Source organism: Taudactylus pleione, unplaced genomic scaffold (genome assembly GCF_031769625.1).
Source record: "Taudactylus pleione unplaced genomic scaffold, aTauple2 ptg000587l, whole genome shotgun sequence".
NCBI lineage: Eukaryota > Metazoa > Chordata > Amphibia > Anura > Myobatrachidae > Taudactylus > Taudactylus pleione.
Genome location: NW_028284989.1, coordinates 691361 through 714466, shown reverse-complemented (window position 1 = coordinate 714466; position 23106 = coordinate 691361). Strand labels below are relative to the sequence as shown.

General features: G+C 48.6%; 1 protein-coding gene across 1 annotated transcript in view; it reads right to left on the bottom strand.

The window, feature by feature from the left end:
- LOC148481237 (uncharacterized) overlaps window positions 1–23106 on the bottom strand; it is a 61923-nt gene that overhangs the window by 28307 nt on the left and 10510 nt on the right. The window contains exons 4-7 of the mRNA XM_088453797.1: window positions 22498–22615; window positions 18696–18821; window positions 13030–13110; window positions 11767–11853 (exon numbers count right to left, since the gene is read on the bottom strand). Coding sequence (XP_088309923.1) covers window positions 11767–11853; window positions 13030–13110; window positions 18696–18821; window positions 22498–22615 — 412 coding nt within the window. The remainder of the gene's footprint in view (window positions 1–11766; window positions 11854–13029; window positions 13111–18695; window positions 18822–22497; window positions 22616–23106) is intronic.

The window sequence follows — 23106 nt, the reverse complement described above, 5'->3', positions numbered from 1 at the left end:
GGGCCATTCCGGGAGAGGAAGGTAAGCAGGAGATTTCTGTGATACTAGTGTATGGGGACAGCGGGCCATTCCGGGAGAGGAAGGTAAGCTGGAGATATCTGTGATACTAGTGTATGGGGACAGCGAGCCATTCCGCAAGAGGAAGGTAAGTAGGAGATATCTGTGATACTAGTGTATGGGGACAGCTGGCCATTCCGCAAGAGGAAGGTAAGCAGGAGATTTCTGTGATACAAGTGTATGGGGACAGCGGGCCATTCCGGGAGAGGAAGGTAAGCAGGAGATATATCTGTGATACTAGTGTATGTGGACAGCGAGCCATTCCGCAAGAGGAAGGTTAGCAGGAGATATATCTGTGATACTAGTGTATGGGGACAGCGAGCCATTCCGCAAGAGGAAGGTAAGCAGGAGATATCTGTGATACTAGTGTATGGGGACAGCGAGCCATTCCGCAAGAGGAAGGCAGTAAGCAGGAGATATCTGTGATACTAGTGTATGGGGACAGCGGGCCATTCCGCAAGAGGAAGGTAAGCAGGAGATTTCTGTGATACTAGTGTATGGGGACAGCTAGCCATTCCGCAAGAGGAAGGTAAGCAGGAGATATCTGTGATACTAGTGTATGGGGACAGCGGGCCATTCCGGGAGAGGAAGGTAAGCAGGAGATATCTGTGATACTAGTGTATGGGGACAGCGAGCCATTCCGCAAGAGGAAGGTAAGCAGGAGATTTCTGTGATACAAGTGTATGGGGACAGCGGGCCATTCCGCAAGAGGAAGGTAAGCAGGAGATTTCTGTGATACTAGTGTATGGGGACAGCGGGCCATTCCGGGAGAGGAAGGTAAGCAGGAGATATCTGTGATACTAGTGTATGGGGACAGCGAGCCATTCCGCAAGAGGAAGGTAAGTAGGAGATATCTGTGATACTAGTGTATGGGGACAGCTGGCCATTCCGCAAGAGGAAGGTAAGCAGGAGATTTCTGTGATACAAGTGTATGGGGACAGCAGGCCATTCCGGGAGAGGAAGGTAAGCAGGAGATATATCTGTGATACTAGTGTATGTGGACAGCGAGCCATTCCGCAAGAGGACGGTAAGCAGGAGATATATCTGTGATACTAGTGTATGGGGACAGCGAGCCATTCTGCAAGAGGAAGGTAAGCAGGAGATATCTGTGATACTAGTGTATGGGAACAGCGAGCCATTCCGCAAGAGGAAGGTAAGCAGGAGATATCTGTGATACTAGTGTATGGGGACAGCGGGCCATTCCGCAAGAGGAAGGTAAGCAGGAGATTTCTGTGATACTAGTGTATGGGGACAGCGGGCCATTCCGGGAGAGGAAGGTAAGCAGGAGATATCTGTGATACTAGTGTATGGGGACAGCGAGCCATTCCGGGAGAGGAAGGTAAGCAGGAGATTTCTGTGATACAAGTGTATGGGGACAGCGGGCCATTCCGCAAGAGGAAGGTAAGCAGGAGATTTCTGTGATACTAGTGTATGGGGACAGCGGGCCTTTCCGGGAGAGGAAGGTAAGCAGGAGATATCTGTGATACTAGTGTATGGGGACAGCGAGCCATTCCGCAAGAGGAAGGTAAGTAGGAGATATCTGTGATACTAGTGTATGGGGACAGCTGGCCATTCCGCAAGAGGAAGGTAAGCAGGAGATTTCTGTGATACAAGTGTATGGGGACAGCAGGCCATTCCGGGAGAGGAAGGTAAGCAGGAGATATATCTGTGATACTAGTGTACGTGGACAGCGAGCCATTCCGCAAGAGGAAGGTAAGCAGGAGATATATCTGTGATACTAGTGCATGGGGACAGCGAGCCATTCCGCAAGAGGAAGGTAAGCAGGAGATATCTGTGATACTAGTGTATGGGGACAGCTAGCCATTCCGCAAGAGGAAGGTAAGCAGGAGATATCTGTGATACTAGTGTATGGGGACAGCGGGCCATTCAGCAAGAGGAAGGTAAGCAGGAGATTTCTGTGATACTAGTGTATGGGGACAGCTAGCCATTCCGCAAGAGGAAGGTAAGCAGGAGATATCTGTGATACTAGTGTATGGGGACAGCGGGCCATTCCGGGAGAGGAAGGTAAGCAGGAGATATCTGTGATACTAGTGTATGGGGACAGCGAGCCATTCCGCAAGAGGAAGGTAAGCAGGAGATTTCTGTGATACAAGTGTATGGGGACAGCGGGCCATTCCGCAAGAGGAAGTTAAGCAGGAGATTTCTGTGATACTAGTGTATGGGGACAGCGGGCCATTCCGGGAGAGGAAGGTAAGCAGGAGATATCTGTGATACTAGTGTATGGGGACAGCGAGCCATTCCGGGAGAGGAAGGTAAGCAGGAGATTTCTGTGATACAAGTGTATGGGGACAGCGGGCCATTCCGCGAGAGGAAGGTAAGCAGGAGATTTCTGTGATACTAGTGTATGGGGACAGCGGGCCATTCCGGGAGAGGAAGGTAAGCAGGAGATATCTGCGATACTAGTGTATGGGGACAGCGGGCCATTCCGCAAGAGGAAGGTAAGTAGGAGATATCTGTGATACTAGTGTATGGGGACAGCTGGCCATTCCGCAAGAGGAAGGTAAGCAGGAGATTTCTGTGATACAAGTGTATGGGGACAGCAGGCCATTCCGGGAGAGGAAGGTAAGCAGGAGATATATCTGTGATACTAGTGTATGTGGACAGCGAGCCATTCCGCAAGAGGAAGGTAAGCAGGAGATATATCTGTGATACTAGTGTATGGGGACAGCGAGCCATTCCGCAAGAGGAAGGTAAGCAGGAGATATCTGTGATACTAGTGTATGGGGACAGCGGGCCAATCCGCAAGAGGAAGGTAAGCAGGAGATATCTGTGATACTAGTGTATGGGGACAGCGGGCCATTCCGCAAGAGGAAGGTAAGCAGGAGATGTCTGTGATACTAGTGTATGGGGACAGCTAGCCATTCCGCAAGAGGAAGGTAAGCAGGAGATATCTGTGATACTAGTGTATGGGGACAGCGGGCCATTCCGGGAGAGGACGGTAAGCAGGAGATATCTGTGATACTAGTGTATGGGGACAGCGAGCCATTCCGCAAGAGGAAGGTAAGCAGGAGATTTCTGTGATACAAGTGTATGGGGAAAGCGGGCCATTCCGCAAGAGGAAGGTAAGCAGGAGATTTCTGTGATACTAGTGTATGGGGACAGCGGGCCATTCCGGGAGAGGAAGGTAAGCAGGAGATATCTGTGATACTAGTGTTTGGGGACAGTGGGCAATTCCGCAAGAGGAAGGTAAGCAGGAGATATCTGTGATACAAGTGTATGGGGACAGCGGGCCATTCCGCCAGAGGAAGGTAAGCAGATGATATCTGTGATACTAGTGTATGGGGACCGCAGGCCACATCGGGAGAGGAAGGTAAGTAGGAGATATCTGTGATACTAGTGTATGGGGACAGCGGGCCATTCCGCAAGAGGAAGGTAAGCAGGAGATATCTGTGATACTAGTGTATGGGGACATTGGGCCATTCCGGGAGAGAAAGGTAAGTAGAAGATATCTGTGATACTAGTGTATGGGGACAGCGAGCCATTCCGCAAGAGGAAGGTAAGCAGGAGATATCTGTGATACTAGTGTATGGGGACAGCGGGCCATTCCGCAAGAGGAAGGTAAGTAGGAGATATCTGTGATACTAGTGTATGGGGACAGTGGGCCATTCCTCAAGAGGAAGGTAAGCAGGAGATTTCTGTGATACTAGTGTATGGTGAAAGCGTGCCACATCGGGAGAGGAAGGTAAGTAGGAGATATCTGTGATACTAGTGTATGGGGACAGCGGGCCATTCCGCAAGAGGAAGGTAAGCAGGAGATATCTGTGATACTAGTGTATGGGGACATCGGGCCATTCCGGGAGAGAAAGGTAAGTAGAAGATATCTGTGATACTAGTGTATGGGGACAGCGAGCCATTCCGCAAGAGGAAGGTAAGTAGGAGATATCTGTGATACTAGTGTATGGGGACAGCGGGCCATTCCGTAAGAGGAAGGTAAGCAGGAGATTTCTGTGATACAAGTGTTTGGGGACAGCGGGCCATTCCGGGAGAGGAAGGTAAGCAGGGGATATCTGTGATACAAGTGTATGGGGACAGCGGGCCAATCCAGGAGAGGAAGGTAAGCAGGAGATATATCTGTGATACTAGTGTATGGGGACAGCGAGCCATTCCGCAAGAGGAAGGTAAGTAGGAGATATCTGTGATACTAGTGTATGGGGACAACGGGCCATTCCGCAAGAGGTAGGTAAGCAGGAGATTTCTGTGATACAAGTGTATGGGGACAGCAGGCCATTCCGGGAGAGGAAGGTAAGCAGGAGATATATCTGTGATACTAGTGTATGTGGACAGCGAGCCATTCCGCAAGAGGAAGGTTAGCAGGAGATATATCTGTGATACTAGTGTATGGAGACAGCGAGCCATTCCGCAAGAGGAAGGTAAGCAGGAGATATCTGTGATACTAGTGTATGGGGACAGCGAGCCATTCCGCAAGAGGAAGGTAGTAAGCAGGAGATATCTGTGATACTAGTGTATGGGGACAGCGGGCCATTCCGCAAGAGGAAGGTAAGCAGGAGATTTCTGTGATACTAGTGTATGGGGACAGCTAGCCATTCCGCAAGAGGAAGGTAAGCAGGAGATATCTGTGATACTAGTGTATGGGGACAGCGGGCCATTCCGGGAGAGGAAGGTAAGCAGGAGATATCTGTGATACTAGTGTATGGGGACAGCGAGCCATTCCGCAAGAGGAAGGTAAGCAGGAGATTTCTGTGATACAAGTGTATGGGGACAGCGGGCCATTCCGCAAGAGGAAGGTAAGCAGGAGATTTCTGTGATACTAGTGTATGGGGACAGCGGGCCATTCCGGGAGAGGAAGGTAAGCAGGAGATATCTGTGATACTAGTGTATGGGGACAGCGAGCCATTCCGGGAGAGGAAGGTAAGCAGGAGATTTCTGTGATACAAGTGTATGGGGACAGCGGGCCATTCCGCAAGAGGAAGGTAAGCAGGAGATTTCTGTGATACTAGTGTATGGGGACAGCGGGCCATTCCGGGAGAGGAAGGTAAGCTGGAGATATCTGTGATACTAGTGTATGGGGACAGCGAGCCATTCCGCAAGAGGAAGGTAAGTAGGAGATATCTGTGATACTAGTGTATGGGGACAGCTGGCCATTCCGCAAGAGGAAGGTAAGCAGGAGATTTCTGTGATACAAGTGTATGGGGACAGCGGGCCATTCCGGGAGAGGAAGGTAAGCAGGAGATATATCTGTGATACTAGTGTATGTGGACAGCGAGCCATTCCGCAAGAGGAAGGTAAGCAGGAGATATATCTGTGATACTAGTGTATGGGGACAGCGAGCCATTCTGCAAGAGGAAGGTAAGCAGGAGATATCTGTGATACTAGTGTATGGGGACAGCGAGCCATTCTGCAAGAGGAAGGTAAGCAGGAGATATCTGTGATACTAGTGTATGGGGACAGCGAGCCATTCCGCAAGAGGAAGGTAAGCAGGAGATATCTGTGATACTAGTGTATGGGGACAGCGGGCCATTCCGCAAGAGGAAGGTAAGCAGGAGATTTCTGTGATACTAGTGTATGGGGACAGCTAGCCTTTCCGCAAGAGGAAGGTAAGCAGGAGATATCTGTGATACTAGTGTATGGGGACAGCGGGCCATTCCGGGAGAGGAAGGTAAGCAGGAGATATCTGTGATACTAGTGTATGGGGACAGCGAGCCATTCCGCAAGAGGAAGGTAAGCAGGAGATTTCTGTGATACTAGTGTATGGGGACAGCGGGCCATTCCGGGAGAGGAAGGTAAGCAGGAGATATCTGTGATACTAGTGTATGGGGACAGCGAGCCATTCCGGGAGAGGAAGGTAAGCAGGAGATTTCTGTGATACAAGTGTATGGGGACAGCGGGCCATTCCGCAAGAGGAAGGTAAGCAGGAGATTTCTGTGATACTAGTGTATGGGGACAGCGGGCCATTCCGGGAGAGGAAGGTAAGCAGGAGATATCTGTGATACTAGTGTATGGGGAAAGCGAGCCATTCCGGGAGAGGAAGGTAAGCAGGAGATTTCTGTGATACAAGTGTATGGGGACAGCAGGCCATTCCGGGAGAGGAAGGTAAGCAGGAGATATATCTGTGATACTAGTGTATGTGGACAGCGAGCCATTCCGCAAGAGGAAGGTAAGCAGGAGATATATCTGTGATACTAGTGTATGGGGACAGCGAGCCATTCCGCAAGAGGAAGGTAAGCAGGAGATATCTGTGATACTAGTGTATGGGGACAGCTAGCCATTCCGCAAGAGGAAGGTAAGCAGGAGATATCTGTGATACTAGTGTATGGGGACAGCGGGCCATTCAGCAAGAGGAAGGTAAGCAGGAGATTTCTGTGATACTAGTGTATGGGGACAGCAAGCCATTCCGCAAGAGGAAGGTAAGCAGGAGATATCTGTGATACTAGTGTATGGGGACAGCGGGCCATTCCGGGAGAGGAAGGTAAGCAGGAGATATCTGTGATACTAGTGTATGGGGACAGCGAGCCATTCCGCAAGAGGAAGGTAAGCAGGAGATTTCTGTGATACAAGTGTATGGGGACAGCGGGCCATTCCGCAAGAGGAAGGTAAGCAGGAGATTTCTGTGATACTAGTGTATGGGGACAGCAAGCCATTCCGCAAGAGGAAGGTAAGCAGGAGATATCTGTGATACTAGTGTATGGGGACAGCGGGCCATTCCGGGAGAGGAAGGTAAGCAGGAGATTTCTGTGATGCAAGTGTATGGGGACAGCGGGCCATTCCGCGAGAGGAAGGTAAGCAGGAGATTTCTGTGATACTAGTGTATGGGGACAGCGGGCCATTCCGGGAGAGGAAGGTAAGCAGGAGATATATCTGTGATACTAGTGTATGTGGACAGCGAGCCATTCCGCAAGAGGAAGGTAAGCAGGAGATATGTCTGTGATACTAGTGTATGGGGACAGCGAGCCATTCCGCAAGAGGAAGGTAAGCAGGAGATATCTGTGATACTAGTGTATGGGGACAGCGAGCCATTCCGCAAGAGGAAGGTAAGCAGGAGATATCTGTGATACTAGTGTATGGGGACAGCGGGCCATTCCGCAAGAGGAAGGTAAGCAGGAGATTTCTGTGATACTAGTGTATGGGGACAGCTAGCCATTCCGCAAGAGGAAGGTAAGCAGGAGATATCTGTGATACTAGTGTATGGGGACAGCGGGCCATTCCGGGAGAGGAAGGTAAGCAGGAGATATCTGTGATACTAGTGTATGGGGACAGCGAGCCATTCCGCAAGAGGAAGGTAAGCAGGAGATTTCTGTGATACAACTGTATGGGGACAGCGGGCCATTCCGCAAGAGGAAGGTAAGCAGGAGATTTCTGTGATACTAGTGTATGGGGACAGCGGGCCATTCCGGGAGAGGAAGGTAAGCAGGAGATATCTGTGATACTAGTGTATGGGGACAGCGAGCCATTCCGGGAGAGGAAGGTAAGCAGGAGATTTCTGTGATACAAGTGTATGGGGACAGCGGGCCATTCCGCAAGAGGAAGGTAAGCAGGAGATTTCTGTGATACTAGTGTATGGGGACAGCGGGCCATTCCGGGAGAGGAAGGTAAGCAGGAGATATCTGTGATACTAGTGTATGGGGACAGCGAGCCATTCCGGGAGAGGAAGGTAAGCAGGAGATTTCTGTGATGCAAGTGTATGGGGACAGCGGGCCATTCCGCGAGAGGAAGGTAAGCAGGAGATTTCTGTGATACTAGTGTATGGGGACAGCGGGCCATTCCGGGAGAGGAAGGTAAGCAGGAGATATATCTGTGATACTAGTGTATGGGGACAGCGAGCCATTCCGCAAGAGGAAGGTAAGCAGGAGATATGTCTGTGATACTAGTGTATGGGGACAGCGAGCCATTCCGCAAGAGGAAGGTAAGCAGGAGATATCTGTGATACTAGTGTATGGGGACAGCGAGCCATTCCGCAAGAGGAAGGTAAGCAGGAGATATCTGTGATACTAGTGTATGGGGACAGCGGGCCATTCCGCAAGAGGAAGGTAAGCAGGAGATTTCTGTGATACTAGTGTATGGGGACAGCTAGCCATTCCGCAAGAGGAAGGTAAGCAGGAGATATCTGTGATACTAGTGTATGGGGACAGCGGGCCATTCCGGGAGAGGAAGGTAAGCAGGAGATATCTGTGATACTAGTGTATGGGGACAGCGAGCCATTCCGCAAGAGGAAGGTAAGCAGGAGATTTCTGTGATACAAGTGTATGGGGACAGCGGGCCATTCCGCAAGAGGAAGGTAAAGCAGGAGATTTCTGTGATACTAGTGTATGGGGACAGCGGGCCATTCCGGGAGAGGAAGGTAAGCAGGAGATATCTGTGATACTAGTGTATGGGGACAGCGAGCCATTCCGCAAGAGGAAGGTAAGCAGGAGATATCTGTGATACTAGTGTATGGGGACAGCGAGCCATTCCGCAAGAGGAAGGTAAGCAGGAGATATCTGTGATACTAGTGTATGGGGACAGCGGGCCATTCCGCAAGAGGAAGGTAAGCAGGAGATTTCTGTGATACTAGTGTATGGGGACAGCTAGCCATTCCGCAAGAGGAAGGTAAGCAGGAGATTTCTGTGATACTAGTGTATGGGGACAGCGGGCCATTCCGGGAGAGGAAGGTAAGCAGGAGATATCTCTGATATCTCCTGCTTTACCTTCGTGATGAATGGCCCGATAACTTAATTTTTACAATTGCAGGTGAAAATGTTAATTTTCACATGCTTTTGTAGAAATTAAGTGATGATGAACATGCCCCTAAATGTATTGCGCACCTTTTCATGTGTATACAGGTACGTGTTCTTTATTAGAGGTTTCAACTGATTCTAGACTGTAATAAAATAATGTCTAAGGGAGTGATGTATCGTACCTTCTAAGCAGGACAATTTGGAAAAGTGCCTATAGTAACCAATTAAAATATACCTATGATTTTACAGAATGTAGTAGTTAAATGATAGCTAGAAGCTGATTGGATGGCAATAACGCCACTTGTCCTTTTTAGCAATTTTGTTGCGTGGCCGCCCAAAGCTAGGAACACACTCTACGATTTTTTCCATCGTCCCTGACAATCTGCGCTGATTTTCTGCCAGATGGAAGCCCCGATATCGGCAGCACACGCTTTTTTTTTTTGTCTCGTGGGTCGATTATTTGCACACGTCCGTCCACAAGGATGATGAAGTAACTCTAAAAAGGTGACATTTTCTGTCATCCTACCACATCGGCCTAATATATTGGATCAAACATCTGACACGTGACTGCAAATTTGTTATATATTTAATACCCTGTCCATGTAAATTGATTTACGTCAGCAAAATGACACACGTGGTGAAGGAGATGGTAGCTATGCATAAATATTCCATTAGGAAGGCACCCTCAGCAATTGATGAGACCACCAGGGGCTAAGCATTTTGCTGAAAGGGCCATAACATGAAAGATTTAGTATTTTGGCCATTGGATCATCTTCTCCCTCTTGGAAGAGGGGGTGAAAGGCACAAATTACCACTGCAGAGGGAGTGCCCTGTGAATATAGGGCCTGATTCAGAGCCGCTCGTTCGCTCCGAGCGATGTTCGCACATCTGCGCATGCATATGGGTTGTATACGCGAACCAGTCAGTGCGGTCGAAAATCGTGTGCTCGCAAAATAGCGAATGCCTGCTAATTTGAGTGACAGAGTGAGGCGTTTGTGGGTGGTAACAGGGGAAGGTGCTTGAAAACGGGGAGTGGAGATCCGAACGCAGGCGTGCCAAACGGTCAAAACGGGCGTTTTAAGGGTGTGCATAATTAACAAAGCAGCGTCATCGACCACGACACTTGGTTGTCTTTTAGCCTGAACTGCTCGCATGATTGCGGTAGGAAAATCCAACTACAAGCACTGCGAGCAGTTCATACACCTTTCGATGTACTCGATTAATCAAATAAATAGCGGAGATGACGTATGATGCGAGCGGCCAGGGGGCGTTTTTTCCAAAATAGTGAGCGCATGTTTCGTTCGCTCGTTCAGACATAGAGGCGTCAACGGACCGCAAAGAGCGAGCGTTTAATTTAAATAGCCAGCCCCTTTTTCTGAACGAGCGTCTGCAAATAGCGTCCGGCTCTGAATCAGGCCCATATACAGTACATGCTGAATACTATTTAGCCAGCTGTCCTCAATGAGAAACTGTCTTGTCTTTGTTATTTGTTTTATCAAAAATGTTTTTATTGGTTATACTGCATACAATTGATTAGAGCTTGGATACAATATATAGGGATATTTATATTTGTACCTTCTCAATGCAATTGGTATGCATACTCTGGGCCGGATTCAGTAAGGATTGCTATTGCGATCGCAGCTCCGTAATCGCACACAGTTCTGCTGCGAAAATATGCTAATGACTGCTATCAAAATGCCGTCGTACTGCCAGCATCCGTAATACTTTGCAAACCTCCACAAACATCGGTAACATGGAGTACCATCGGTCTTTCACGCAGAATTACAGCAGCCCTGGCCTTACTCAGAAATTGCTAACTTCGTTGCACGTAGTCCAAAACCATCGGTAACATGGAGTACCATCGCAGCCTCACGCACACTTGCACAAGGTCTGACCTTACTCAGGAATTGCTAACCTCATCGCACACTGTGAGTAGGCGTACGGCGTCGCAGTGGATAATTTATGCACGCAGAAGGAAATATAAGGGCGCTTCGATAGTTAGTGTTATAGACGTGTTGCCTATAAGCTGATCACCAGAAGTGGTAGCGAGCCCCTAGAAACCATGTACCACAAGCAAGAAAACTAGGAGCGCTAATAGTAAAAAAAAAAAAATCACATAGATTTAATGCAGTAATCTAAATACTAAAACATATATGTGTATCTTACGTAGAGATGTGCAGGCTCGGATAGGTTTGAATTTTCCCGCCAAGTTCGGATTTTTCCACGCCAAAAATCGGGTCTCAGAAAGAGGCAAAACGTCAACTTTCATGCACAAACATCATCTTCAATGAACTTTTGTCCAGGAATGATGATATTTGTCCATGAAAGATGACGGGGGCTTTTACTCGGCAGAAATCGCACTTGGGCCCTGATTCAGAGCCGGACGCTCTGACCAGAGCGCTCGCTCTGAATCAGGGCCCACCTCCATTAATATGGAGCGTCCTCCTGGACGCTCGTATAGCTGTGGGTCACCACCCACAGCATATACGAGCGTGCAGGATGATGGTCGCGATGGTCTTGACCATCGCGACCATCGAAACTGCGAGCAAAAGCCTGCGGTTGGGTTTTTCAACCGCAAGGCCAGGAGTGATTTTGGCTCTATCAGAGCCAAAATCACTCCCACTGACATCACTAGTGATGTCAGTGTAGCCGGCTTCAGACGGTAGGCGTTCCCTTGGGAACGCCTACGTCTGGCAGGCACGCCCCTGGCACGCCCACCAAAGGGGGCGTGCTGTCAGTCACCATCGACAGCATGCCCCCTTTGATGAGACACTCCGAGCGAAGGAAAGTCCTTCGCTCGTCGGGTCTCACGCATGCGCACGACGGAGCTCCCTCCGTCGTGCGCATGCGCAGTGGGGACCATCGACCCACTTGCGAGCGGACAGCCGTTCGCGAGTGGGTCTGAATGAGGGCCTTGATCGCCACCATTCCTAACGCTGCACACAAAGTAATATCCGGGTATATTCATTTCTAGTTTTTGGGGTTTTTTTTTAATACTATTTAGACATTAATTTACCTTTTCCATTAGATATATTAGATTCTTCCTCCTCAGTCTTGTTATAGGATGTGTCATTTTCCTCATACAGAGGCTTAATGGTCTTTTCTATAAGAAAATCAGATTATTAATTAGTCAAACATTATACATTATATAAAGCAGTGAATGCGAATTACAAAGGGAAGGTATTTCCTGAGCGGCTACAGACTGATGTCCAGGGCTGCAGACTGCTCTGTCGGATCCCCGGTACTGGGACGAGGGATGGCCATCTCAGGGAGGTGTGGCCAGACCTCCTCCTCCAAAAAAAAAAGCAAAAATATATAATATATTCGCAGTCGCACAGGTGGGCGCCGGTGATTGGGCGGCAGGCGACTGTGATCGCTCTCCCCGGCACATCACGCAGGGAGAGAGAGGTTTGCAGAAGCAGTCAGTCTTCTCTCTCCCTGCCCGAAGTACCACACTGGGGCCAGGGGCTGCATGTCAGAATCAATGACTCACTCAGAGGCTGCTAATGACTCATCCCTCGGCACGGGACTGATCAGCACGCTTAAGTAACAGTAATATTGTACAAGACTTAATGACTATATTTAATATAATATAGCATGATCATGTCATACTTGGGGATGTAGTAGTGCCCTATGTCTGCATAGTGATGTAGTGCAATCTGCTGTTCTAGTGGTAAATATATATCTATATTAACACAAAGGTGCTCGCACTGAATCAGGGTGGCCCGGTTTTTTTTTTCACCGGCCTCCAGGCCGCTCGCTAAGCTGTGGGTGACCACCCACAGCTTTAGCGGATGGCCTGGTGATGGTCGCGATTATCGCGACCATTGGGCTTGCGACAAGACCCTTGTGGTAGGGTCTCGTCCACCGCAAGCCCCAGTGAACTTCCTGCTCTAACAGAGCAGGAAGTTCACTACTGACATCACTGATGATGTCAGTAGGGCCGCCCACAAACGGCAGGCATTCCTTCAGGAACGCCTCCGTTTGTCCAGCCACCCCCCCCTGCACGCCTACAAAATGGGGCGAGCTGTCAATCACAATCGACAGCCACCCCGTCTTGTAGTGAGTACCGCAGCGAGCGAAAATTCACTCACTACGGGGCTCGCGCACGCCGAGCATGCGCACTGCCCGACCATCGATCCGCTTGCGAGCAATATGCGCTCGCGTGGAGGTCTGAATCAGGCCCAAAGTCTTGGATGGAGAAATGCATAGGGTCATGACCTTTGCACAGACGGCCATTGACTGCTTGGAAATCCTGAATAAATAGCATCTATATCACTACCTGCTCCATAACACACTGCCATGATAGCCCGCTCTTCCTCCTCTTCCTCAGGCGTTTTCTCTCTCTCTCCTGCTTTATCTGATAAGTACAATTAAAATATTATACTAGATTTCTACACACATAAGGGGGAAACGAATCAAACCTTCTAAAGAGGACAAGGGCAGAAGTTACCCATAGCAACCAATCGGCTTCTCGCTACCATATATCAAGTACGTTCTGTAAAATGACAGCTAGAACCTGATTGGTTGCTACTTCTCTGTCCACTTTAGAAGATTTGATACGTCTCCCTCGTGACCTAAACTTATGAGCACTAGCCTGTAAATTTAGATACATAGAAGTCATCTGATACCTGAACATTTAAAGGCGAAATCCAGTCTTGCAGACATCGTTTTAAGGGGGTTAAACAAAGTAGACACAATTTGTAAAGATGACTTCATATCCCGTCAGTAACCAAAATGTCGGGATAGGGAAATGAGTATATAAAATAGGGAGATAATGGGGCTGTTTAAAATTTTGTGAAAATGTGTAAATTTTTATTAACAATAAGACTGTGTACTGCTTTCTTTGGGGGGGGGGGGCTTTTATGAGGAATGGGTGTATTTAATAGAGCTCCATAATAAGTACACTGAAGTATAACTTATGAGAATGGGTTGCATAGAGCACAGGTTCTCAAACTTGGTCCTCAGGACCCTAGACAGTGCATGTTTTCCAGGTCTCCCCACAGAATCACAAGTGAGATAATTAGCTCCACCTGTGGATCTTTTAAAATGTGTCAGTGAGTAATGAATACACCTGTGCTCCTGCTGGGTGACCTGGAAAACGTGACCTGTGTGGGGTCCTGAGGACCGAGTTTGAGAACCACTGGCCTAGAGGGAGGTGTGCGGGTACAAAGTACTTGGGCTTCGGTCTGAGAGAGGGAGGGAAGAGGAAGTGTAATTATCTTTGTGAATGTGCAAAATATGCATGTGGAAATAGGCGTATTTGCACTTGCGGCCAACTCTGCGCAGCCGATAATTCTGTCATCACTCTCTGGGGGTCATTCAGACCCGGCCGCAAGCACCGATGTGCTCGCAACCGGGTCGATGGGAACTCTCTCGCTCCAGAGCTCGCTACAAAAGGGGCGGCTGTCTATGTTGATTGACAGCTAGCCCGTTTTTGAAGGCGGGCCGGGGGGGTGGTTTCCAAAACGGAGCGCCTACCGTTTTGTGGGCGGCCGCACTGACATCATCAGTGATGTCAGTGGGGAGCTTCCTACTCGATCAGAGCAGGAAGCTCCCTGGGGCTTGCGGTTGCCGAGACCCAACCTTAGGGTCTCGTCGCAAGCCCCGATGGTTGCGATGGTGACCACCATCGCGACCATCACCCTGGTCGCAAGCTAAGCTGTGGGTGGTAACCCACAGCTTAGCTTGCGACCAGGAGGCCGCACCAAATAACCAGAAGCGCCCGCCCTCATTCAGAGAGAGCGATCGCTTCTACCGACCGCCTCTGAATGAGGTCCACTGACTGAACTATGCCTAGGTGAGAATGCCCCGTTAGAGCACACTAGTAGAGAGGTGACTGATAGGCTTACATCACTGCATTGCCCAGGCTTGCTTTCGTTTGCTTCCGAAGCATGCATTGAGAAGGACACAACATACAGTCTGCAAACAGGTACATGTTTTCAGCATCGCATATGCTGTATAGATGATGAATTTATCGGTAATATTTTGAAGACACCATACTATAAGTGTGAAGATAGCTAGTTTTATAATACTAAGTTTTTTAGGGGCCTATTCATTTTTACTAATGTGCCTGTTACACATGTGAATGTTGGAAATGTGTTGATATTGCAGAGTTATGTAGGCGCACACCAGCGGATGACTATGAACTATGAACAGCCCAGTTACTTAACAAGTGGTGTTGGTTTATTGATATATTGTATAGTAGGTACAGCTGTACTCACTGTTACATGCACACTGGTAATGGAGCGGAGCGGGTTTCTATACAGCTTACCAACTGGTGAGTGTATCCTGCAGACGGGTAGCGGTGCAAGGATTTGGAGCAGCGTTAAATGCAGGTATTCATCAAGACTCTCATAGGAGCAGGGCCGGCCCTAGCCCAAATTTTTTGATAAGCGAGTATATTTTTTGGCGCCCCCCTATGCAGTGCCCCTTTTACAGTGGCACCGGCAGTGATCCCCCCTGTGCAGTGCCCCTTGTGCGCCCAGTAGTATTGCCCTTATATAGTGCCCCCCAGTAGTAGTCCCCCTATGCAGTGCCCCTTGTGCCCCCAGTACTATTCCCCGTATATAGTGCCCCCAGTAGTACTCCCCCTATGCAGTGCCCCCAGTAGTGGTACCTCCTATGCAGTGCCACCGGGAGTGGTCCCTGCTGTGCAGTGCCCCTTGTGCCCCCACTATTATTCCTTTTATATAGTGCCCCCAGTAGTAGTCCCCCTATGCAGTGCCCCCAGTAGTGGTGCCCCCTATGCAGTGCCCCTTTTACAGTGCCCCCGGTAGTGGTCCCCCCTGTGCAATCCCCCTTGTGCCCCCAGTAGTAAGCCCCTTATATAGTGCCCCAGTAGTACTCCCCCCCTTATGCAGTGCCCCCAGTAGTGGTGCCCACTATGCAGTGCCCTTTATATAGTGCACCTAGTAGTAGTCCCCCCTCTTGTAGTGCCCCCAGTACTAGCCCCCTTGTAGTGCCCCCAGTAGTATTCCCCCCCTTGTAGTGCCCCCAGTAGTAATCCCCCCTTGTAGTGCCCCCAGTAGTAGCTCCCTGTAGTGCTCCCAGTAGTAGCCCCCCCTTGTAGTGCCCCCAGTAGTAGTCCCCCCCCCTTGTAGTGCCCCCAGTAGTAGCCCCCCCTTGTGGTGCCCCCAGTAGTAATCCCCCCTTGTGCCCCCAGTAGTAGCCCCCTGTAGTGCTCCCAGTAGTAGCCCCCCCTTGTAGTGCCCCCAGTAGTAGTCCCCCCCTTGTAGTGCCCCCAGTAGTAGCCCCCCCTTGTGGTGCCCCCAGTAGTAATCCCCCCTTGTGGTGCCCCCTGTAGTAATCCACCTCCCCCCGCCCGCAGTAGAGACGTAATAAAAAAAAAAAAAAAAACCCACTTACCTGAAACCTGATTTTGCTCCTGGTCCCGCTGCCGATATCAGCTCCTCCTTCCGCCGCTTTGCATTATGGGAGTGATGTCATGAAGATGTCCGGCTCTGGCAGTGGGAACAGCAACCGATGACAGTCTGTCTGACTCTCATCAGCTGCTAAAGCAAACACACAGCTGCCGGGCCGGCGGCTGTGTGTTTGTGCTGTGTAGCGCTGACCGAACTCCGTCCGGTCAGCGCTACACACGCGGTGCAGCTGTGTCACAGAGACACAGTCTGACCGCGGCCCGCATGGTACGCAGCTGAGGCGCCCTTCACTATGGGGCGCCTTACGCAGCTGCATATCATGCGTAACGGGAGAACCGGCCCTGCATAGGAGCTAAGTAGGAGACTTCGGTATCCCATAATGTCACTCTACATAGTAAAGACAAGATGGCCCCTGCACATGCTCAGTAGTGATCACAGTGACCATCTTGGGACAGGGCATGAACCTCCCTGGAGAACAGGAAGACTGGTGTCTGCTCAGTAGCGCACACCTCTTTCAACAGAGGAAATGCTAGTTTCCGAATGTTTCAGTAACTGTCCTTCTCATTATTAGGGGCCCGATACGGCCCCTTATAATCAGCAAACTCTGAAAACTGAAATCTTTAGATATCTGCCTGTTGGAATCCACAGCATCTTCAGATGGCGCTGATTCCCAACACCCCCCCCGCTCATTCCTATGGGATGGAGGTCCGGGTTGCGAAGAGGGTGCAAGCGGATCCGTCCGTCACCTCCGCAGTGAGTAAACTGCGGCCGTGCGCATGCATGACCTCAGGTCAGGCAAGCACACTGGGAAGTCCCGGCGACCGGTATGTATCAATGCTGTGTTACTGATCAAGGACACAGCTGCTTTTCAGACAAGCTGTCCCCCCACCGGAGCAATGATGAATTGCTCCGGGAATTATGTATCCACAGCAGCTGTAAGGATTATACTTATTCATTGGGGGCCGTCCTGCCCTCGATGATGAATAGGCCCCTTAATGTGGCTCGGTGATTTGCAGTTTTCAAGCATTGGACCAGTCCAGGTTCTCATTCCTGTGGTAACATAACATGGTATGAAGAGGTGGAGTAATATACAAATAAAACATTTCTCTCACTTGTTGTCCACAGCCTTCAAATGTCTGGATTATTCTAAAGCCAAATAGCTAATATAGCATATATTTATGGCTTAATATAGAGAATTGCTCTTGAATACACAGAACTCTATGTCGGAATGGCAATCCTTATGGTATAGTAACCTACACTGGAAATTATAGTTTTAAAAACTGAAATGTTTAGAAAACATTAATTGTACAGGGTTACACTGAACAGCACTTTCTCAGTTTAGCCATTCAGGGGGAAAACTCATCAGATCAGTGTTTCCCAACTCCAGTACTCAGGAACCCCTAACACAGTGCATGTTTTACAGATCGCCTAGTGCACAGGTTCTCAAACTCAGTCCTCAGGATCCCACACAGTGCATGTTTTCCAGGTCTCTTCACAGAATCAAAAGTGAAATAATTACAACCACCTGCGGACCTTTTAAAATGTGTCAGTGAGTAATGACTACACCTGTGCACCTGCTGAGTGACCTGGAAAACGTGACCAGTGTGGGGTCCTTAGGACAGAGTTTGAGAACCACTAGCCTAGTGGGAGCACAGGTGTATTTATTACTGGATGAAACATTTTACAAGATCCACAGGTGGAGCTAATTATATAACTTGTGATACTGAGGAGTTCTGTAAACATGCTCTGCTAGGGGATTACTGAGGGCTGGAGTTGTGTATACTATAGAGGTTCCCAAACTCGGTCCTCAAGGCACCCTAACAGTCCAAGTTTTAAGGATAGCCATGCTCGACCACAGGCGACTTAATTAGTACCTCGGTCAATTTGATTTAACCACCTGTGCTCAACCATGGATATCTCTAAAACCTGAACTGTTGGGGAGCATTGAGGACCACGTTTGGGAACCTCTGGTGTATCTAGTCTGGAGTAGAGTTTCTCAAACTCCGCCATTACAGTACAGTCCAGGCTTTATGGATATCCGTGCTTGAGCACAGGTGATTTAATTAGCACCTCAGTCAATTTGACCATCCTGACCATCGCGACCATCATCCTGGCCGCTCGCAATAGCTGTGGGTGGTCACCCACAGCTATGCGAGCGGCTAGGAGGCCGCAGTAAAAAAAAAACAAAAAAAAGCCCTGATTCAGAGCGTCCGTCTCTGAATCAGGCCCTAAGTACAAGATTTTGGGGCCTATTTATCAACAAAAATTAGCAGAAAGTCCTCCGAAAACACCAGTTTTCTCAATTATTAATCAATAATACATTACACATTTACCAATCCCATTACCAGCTCCATGCATGCTCAGGCTGTAGAAGACCCCGCCCTCCACCTACTCGCTTCCATTATTATTGTAAGCTGAGGGGGTGAGGAAAGGAGCGGAGAGGGAGCACATGACGGCGCTGGGTGCCGAGTAACCTAGCTCCAGCCGTGCCCAGTACCTGACACTTATCATTTCTGTTCTGTCCAGCGAATACACAATTGTGAAAATGCTAAATTATATTTACAGTCATTCTGTTCTTCCACTTCTTCCTCTTCTTCATCCTCCTCGTTAATTAGATGTATAATAAGTGGAGGTAGGAGGGGTCCCCAAAAATTGTACTCTGTCTCTTCTATCTCCTCTGTCATGACATCTATCATTGCAGAATTGACATTGTATGTATTTATTTACCCTCAATACAGATATATAATTAATACAAACAACACCGAAACTATTCATTTCCTTTATAATATAAGAGAAAAAAATTAATATTTTAGCAAATCTCTAATTTATACAGGATCCTGTATGGAAGCGGTGAGCACAGCGCCTGACGGCATTCAGACACCGCCTGCCCTAGCTGCCCAATCAGGCGAGGGCAAAATCAAGGGTGACGCCCTCCTACTAGATGATGGCTTGCTTGAGCCGGGTTCACACTAGCCCAGGGGTTCCCAACCACGGTCCTCAAGCCACACTAAAGCTGGCCACACACTAGACCAACTTACAACCAACCAGCCAACTAGTTGATTGGTTTGAATGAAAATCTGGTAACATATGGGAGTAACTGATGATCAGCAATTTGCTCCTAAATGCCAGAAAACAGATGAAAATGGTCGGTCAGACAAGTTTGTTAAATGTTTGATCTAAATAATTTGTTCAAACAACAGTTTTTGTCCATTTTCCAGCGTTTGGGAACAAATTGTTGATTGTCATTTGCTTTCATACCTTACCAGATTTTCATTCCAACCAATCAACTAGTTGGCCGGTTGGATGGAAGTTGGTCTAGTGTGTGGCCAGTTTAAAAGTCCAGGTTTTAAGGCTAACCATACTTGAGCACAGGTGTCTTAATTAGTACAGAATTTAGTTTGATTTAACCATCTGTGGTTAATCTTGGATATCACTAAAACCTGGACTGTTAAGGTGCATACACACACAACGATTTTGTTACCAACGATTTTCTGAACGATTTTCTGTCAGATTATCTGTCAGATTTTTTAAAGTGTAATGAACGATTTTTATGAACTACAAGCGATTTTTGCATATTCCCTTAATGATAATCGTTGAGTTGACAAGTCTGACTGAACTACAAACTACAAACGTGAACGCGCATGAACTATGATCGTTCATCATTTGACTCAGAAGGTGAACGATTTTTTCAAACGATTATCGTTTAACGATAATCGTTAAAAAACTTGTTGTGTGTGTATGCAGCTTTAGGGGTAAATTTACTAAAGTGAGAGTTTTTAGAAGTGGAGATGTTACCCATAGCAACCAATCAGATTCTAGCTATTATCTTCTAGAAGGTGCTAGTTAAACGTTAAGTAGAATCTTCTAAAACTCACTTCTAAAAACTCTCACTTTAGTAAATTTACCTCTTAGTGTGCCTTCAGGACCGAGGTTGGGAAACACTGCACTAGACGATATGTCATCTGATCCGGTGGAACAGATGACATATCGTCCGCATCGGGCAGTGTGTACCCGCTATGTCGCTGGCGATGCCCGTGCGTCGTCAGCAACATCGCAGCATGGCCCGTCATCATTCCGTCACTGCCGGCATCGCACTTGCACGAGACATCGGCTGGGTACACATCGTTTAGTGTGTACCCAGCATTAGGCTTTTACTAACAGGTTTTTCTACTCTTCCTTTCTAAGGCACTTGGCATCGACAGAAATGTTTGCAACCCACCTTCAATGGTACACACACACAACACACCAGTCACCCATTGTCACACACACAACACACCAGTTACCATTGTCACACACACACGCAACACACCAGTCACCCATTGTCACACACACACACAACACACCAGTCACCCATTGTCAAACACACACACACAACACACCAGTCACCCATTGTCACACACACACAACACACCAGTCACCATTGTCACACACATACAACACACCAGTCCCCATTGTCACACACACACACACACACACACACACACACACTAGTCACCATTTTCACACACACACACACACACTAGTCACCATTGTCACACACACACACACACACACACAGCAGTCACCCATTGTCACACACACACACACAGCAGTCACCATTGTCACACACACAGCAGTCACCATTGTCACACACACACACAACACACCAGTCACCATTGTCACACACACACACACACACACACACACACACACACACACACACACACACACACACATACACACACACACACATGTCACCATTGTCACACACACACACACACACACACAACACACCAGTCACCATTGTCACACACACACACACACACACACACACACACACACACACACACACAGCAGTCACCATTGTCACACACACACACACCAGTCACCATTGTCACACACACACAACACACCAGTCACCATTGTCACACACACAGCAGTCACCATTGTCACACACACACACAACACACCAGTCACCATTGTCACACACACACACACACACACACACACACACATACACACACACACACACACATGTCACCATTGTCACACACACACACACACACACACACACACACACACACACACACACACACACACACACACACACACACACACACACACACACACCAGTCACCATTGTCACACACACACACACACACACACACATACACACACACACACACACACACACACACACACACACACACGTCACCATTGTCACACACACACACAACACACACACACACAACACACCAGTCACCATTGTCACACACACACACGTCACCATTGTCACACACACACGCAACACACCAGTCACCCATTGTCTCACACACACACACAGCAGTCACCATTGTCACACACACACAACACACACACACACACACACACACACACACACACACACACACACACACACACACACACACACACACAGCAGTCACCATTGTCACACACACACACACACCAGTCACCATTGTCACACACACACACGTCACCATTGTCACACACACACACACGCTGGCCCCACCCCATGACCCCGCACCAGTGGTCTCACCTAGCGCCACCCCACAGGCTTTGAGCAGCTGGCTGTGATGGTCGCTCTTCCCTTCCTTCTCCTGGGCTCTGCGCCTGACACTGTGCCTGTCTCCCAGGGAATGGATGAGGAGCAGAGGTCAGGGGGAGGAGCAGAGGTCAGGGGGAGGAGCAGAGGTGAGGTCAGGCCCCACCCCCTGTGTTATTAGCAAGGCTGCTGTCTGTATGCTGGTGTTGCCTCAGTCCCTGATGTAATAGACATGGCCCCGTCCTCCCAACCCACCTGCTCCACTGGCTCCGCCCACACTATGTCACCTCTGCAGGGCAGCATATGTGACAAGGGAATAGAGCGGAGGGCATATGTGACAAGGGAATAGAGCGGAGGGCATATGTGATTGGGGTCTTTGCACTAAACCTTGGAGAAAGATAAAGTGGACGGAGAAAAAGTACCAACCAATCAGCTCCTGTCAAACACAGGGCGGGATGTACAAAAAGCAAACATGCGGTAAAACCCCCGAAAATGCAGTTGGTAGTGAACTGCGGTATGTTCCCGAAGACAGGGGGGATGTACCGCATTGCAGATGCAATGCCTAGTGCTTCCCGCCCATAGCCTGCAACATGACAGTTAGGAGCTGAATGGTTGGTACTTTATCTCTCTCCAAGGCTTTAGTACATAGACTCCATGTTCCTCTTCCTTTCTCCCCTTGTCACATATGGAGGACTGGGTAACAAGCACACAGGCCCACTAAGCTCGTAGATGACACCTGTAATGTAGAATTGGTCCAGATGCTACAATGGTAGTCATCTTTTATTGTGACTAAGCAAAATATTGTGGTAAGCCGCATACTTACCAATAGAGGGTGGCAAGAACAGGTTGTTGATATAGCGGGCCTTTGTGTGTAAATAGGCGCAATTGATGTCTGTGCAGCCGCCTGTATCGTTTTCCCATAAACAGGAAAAGTCACTCTCCTGCAGGGTAAAGAACAAACCTCTCTTTATACAAACTAGTTACATTATATTATTAAAACATCTCACTAATTAAAAAAAATACCCCCCCAAAAAACAGAACTGTATTGTTTTGCCCCGTGCGTATTCTGTGGGGCACTCAGTGGTACGCGGCACGGGAAACTGTATTTGGCGCAATCATTAATTCTTCTAACTAGTTCCAGAAACGGGAAGACCTCAGGGAAATCATTTCATAGATGAATAAAATAAGCATCTGCTCACTGATCCAGAGTACGGAGACTACTATACATCCTGTATCGTATTTAGGGGAGTACCGGCACTGGTTTTGCATAAATAGGAAACTACACACAAGAAGCAACAGCACTAAAATAGGAGGGATAAGTAGGACTAGATGGTTGTTGGGGTTATTTTGCTCTTTTACCCCATACTACCCCATCATACTTCCCTCTACCATACCTCCCCTGTTCTGGGTGCTTCCCTGTGTTCTGATGTAT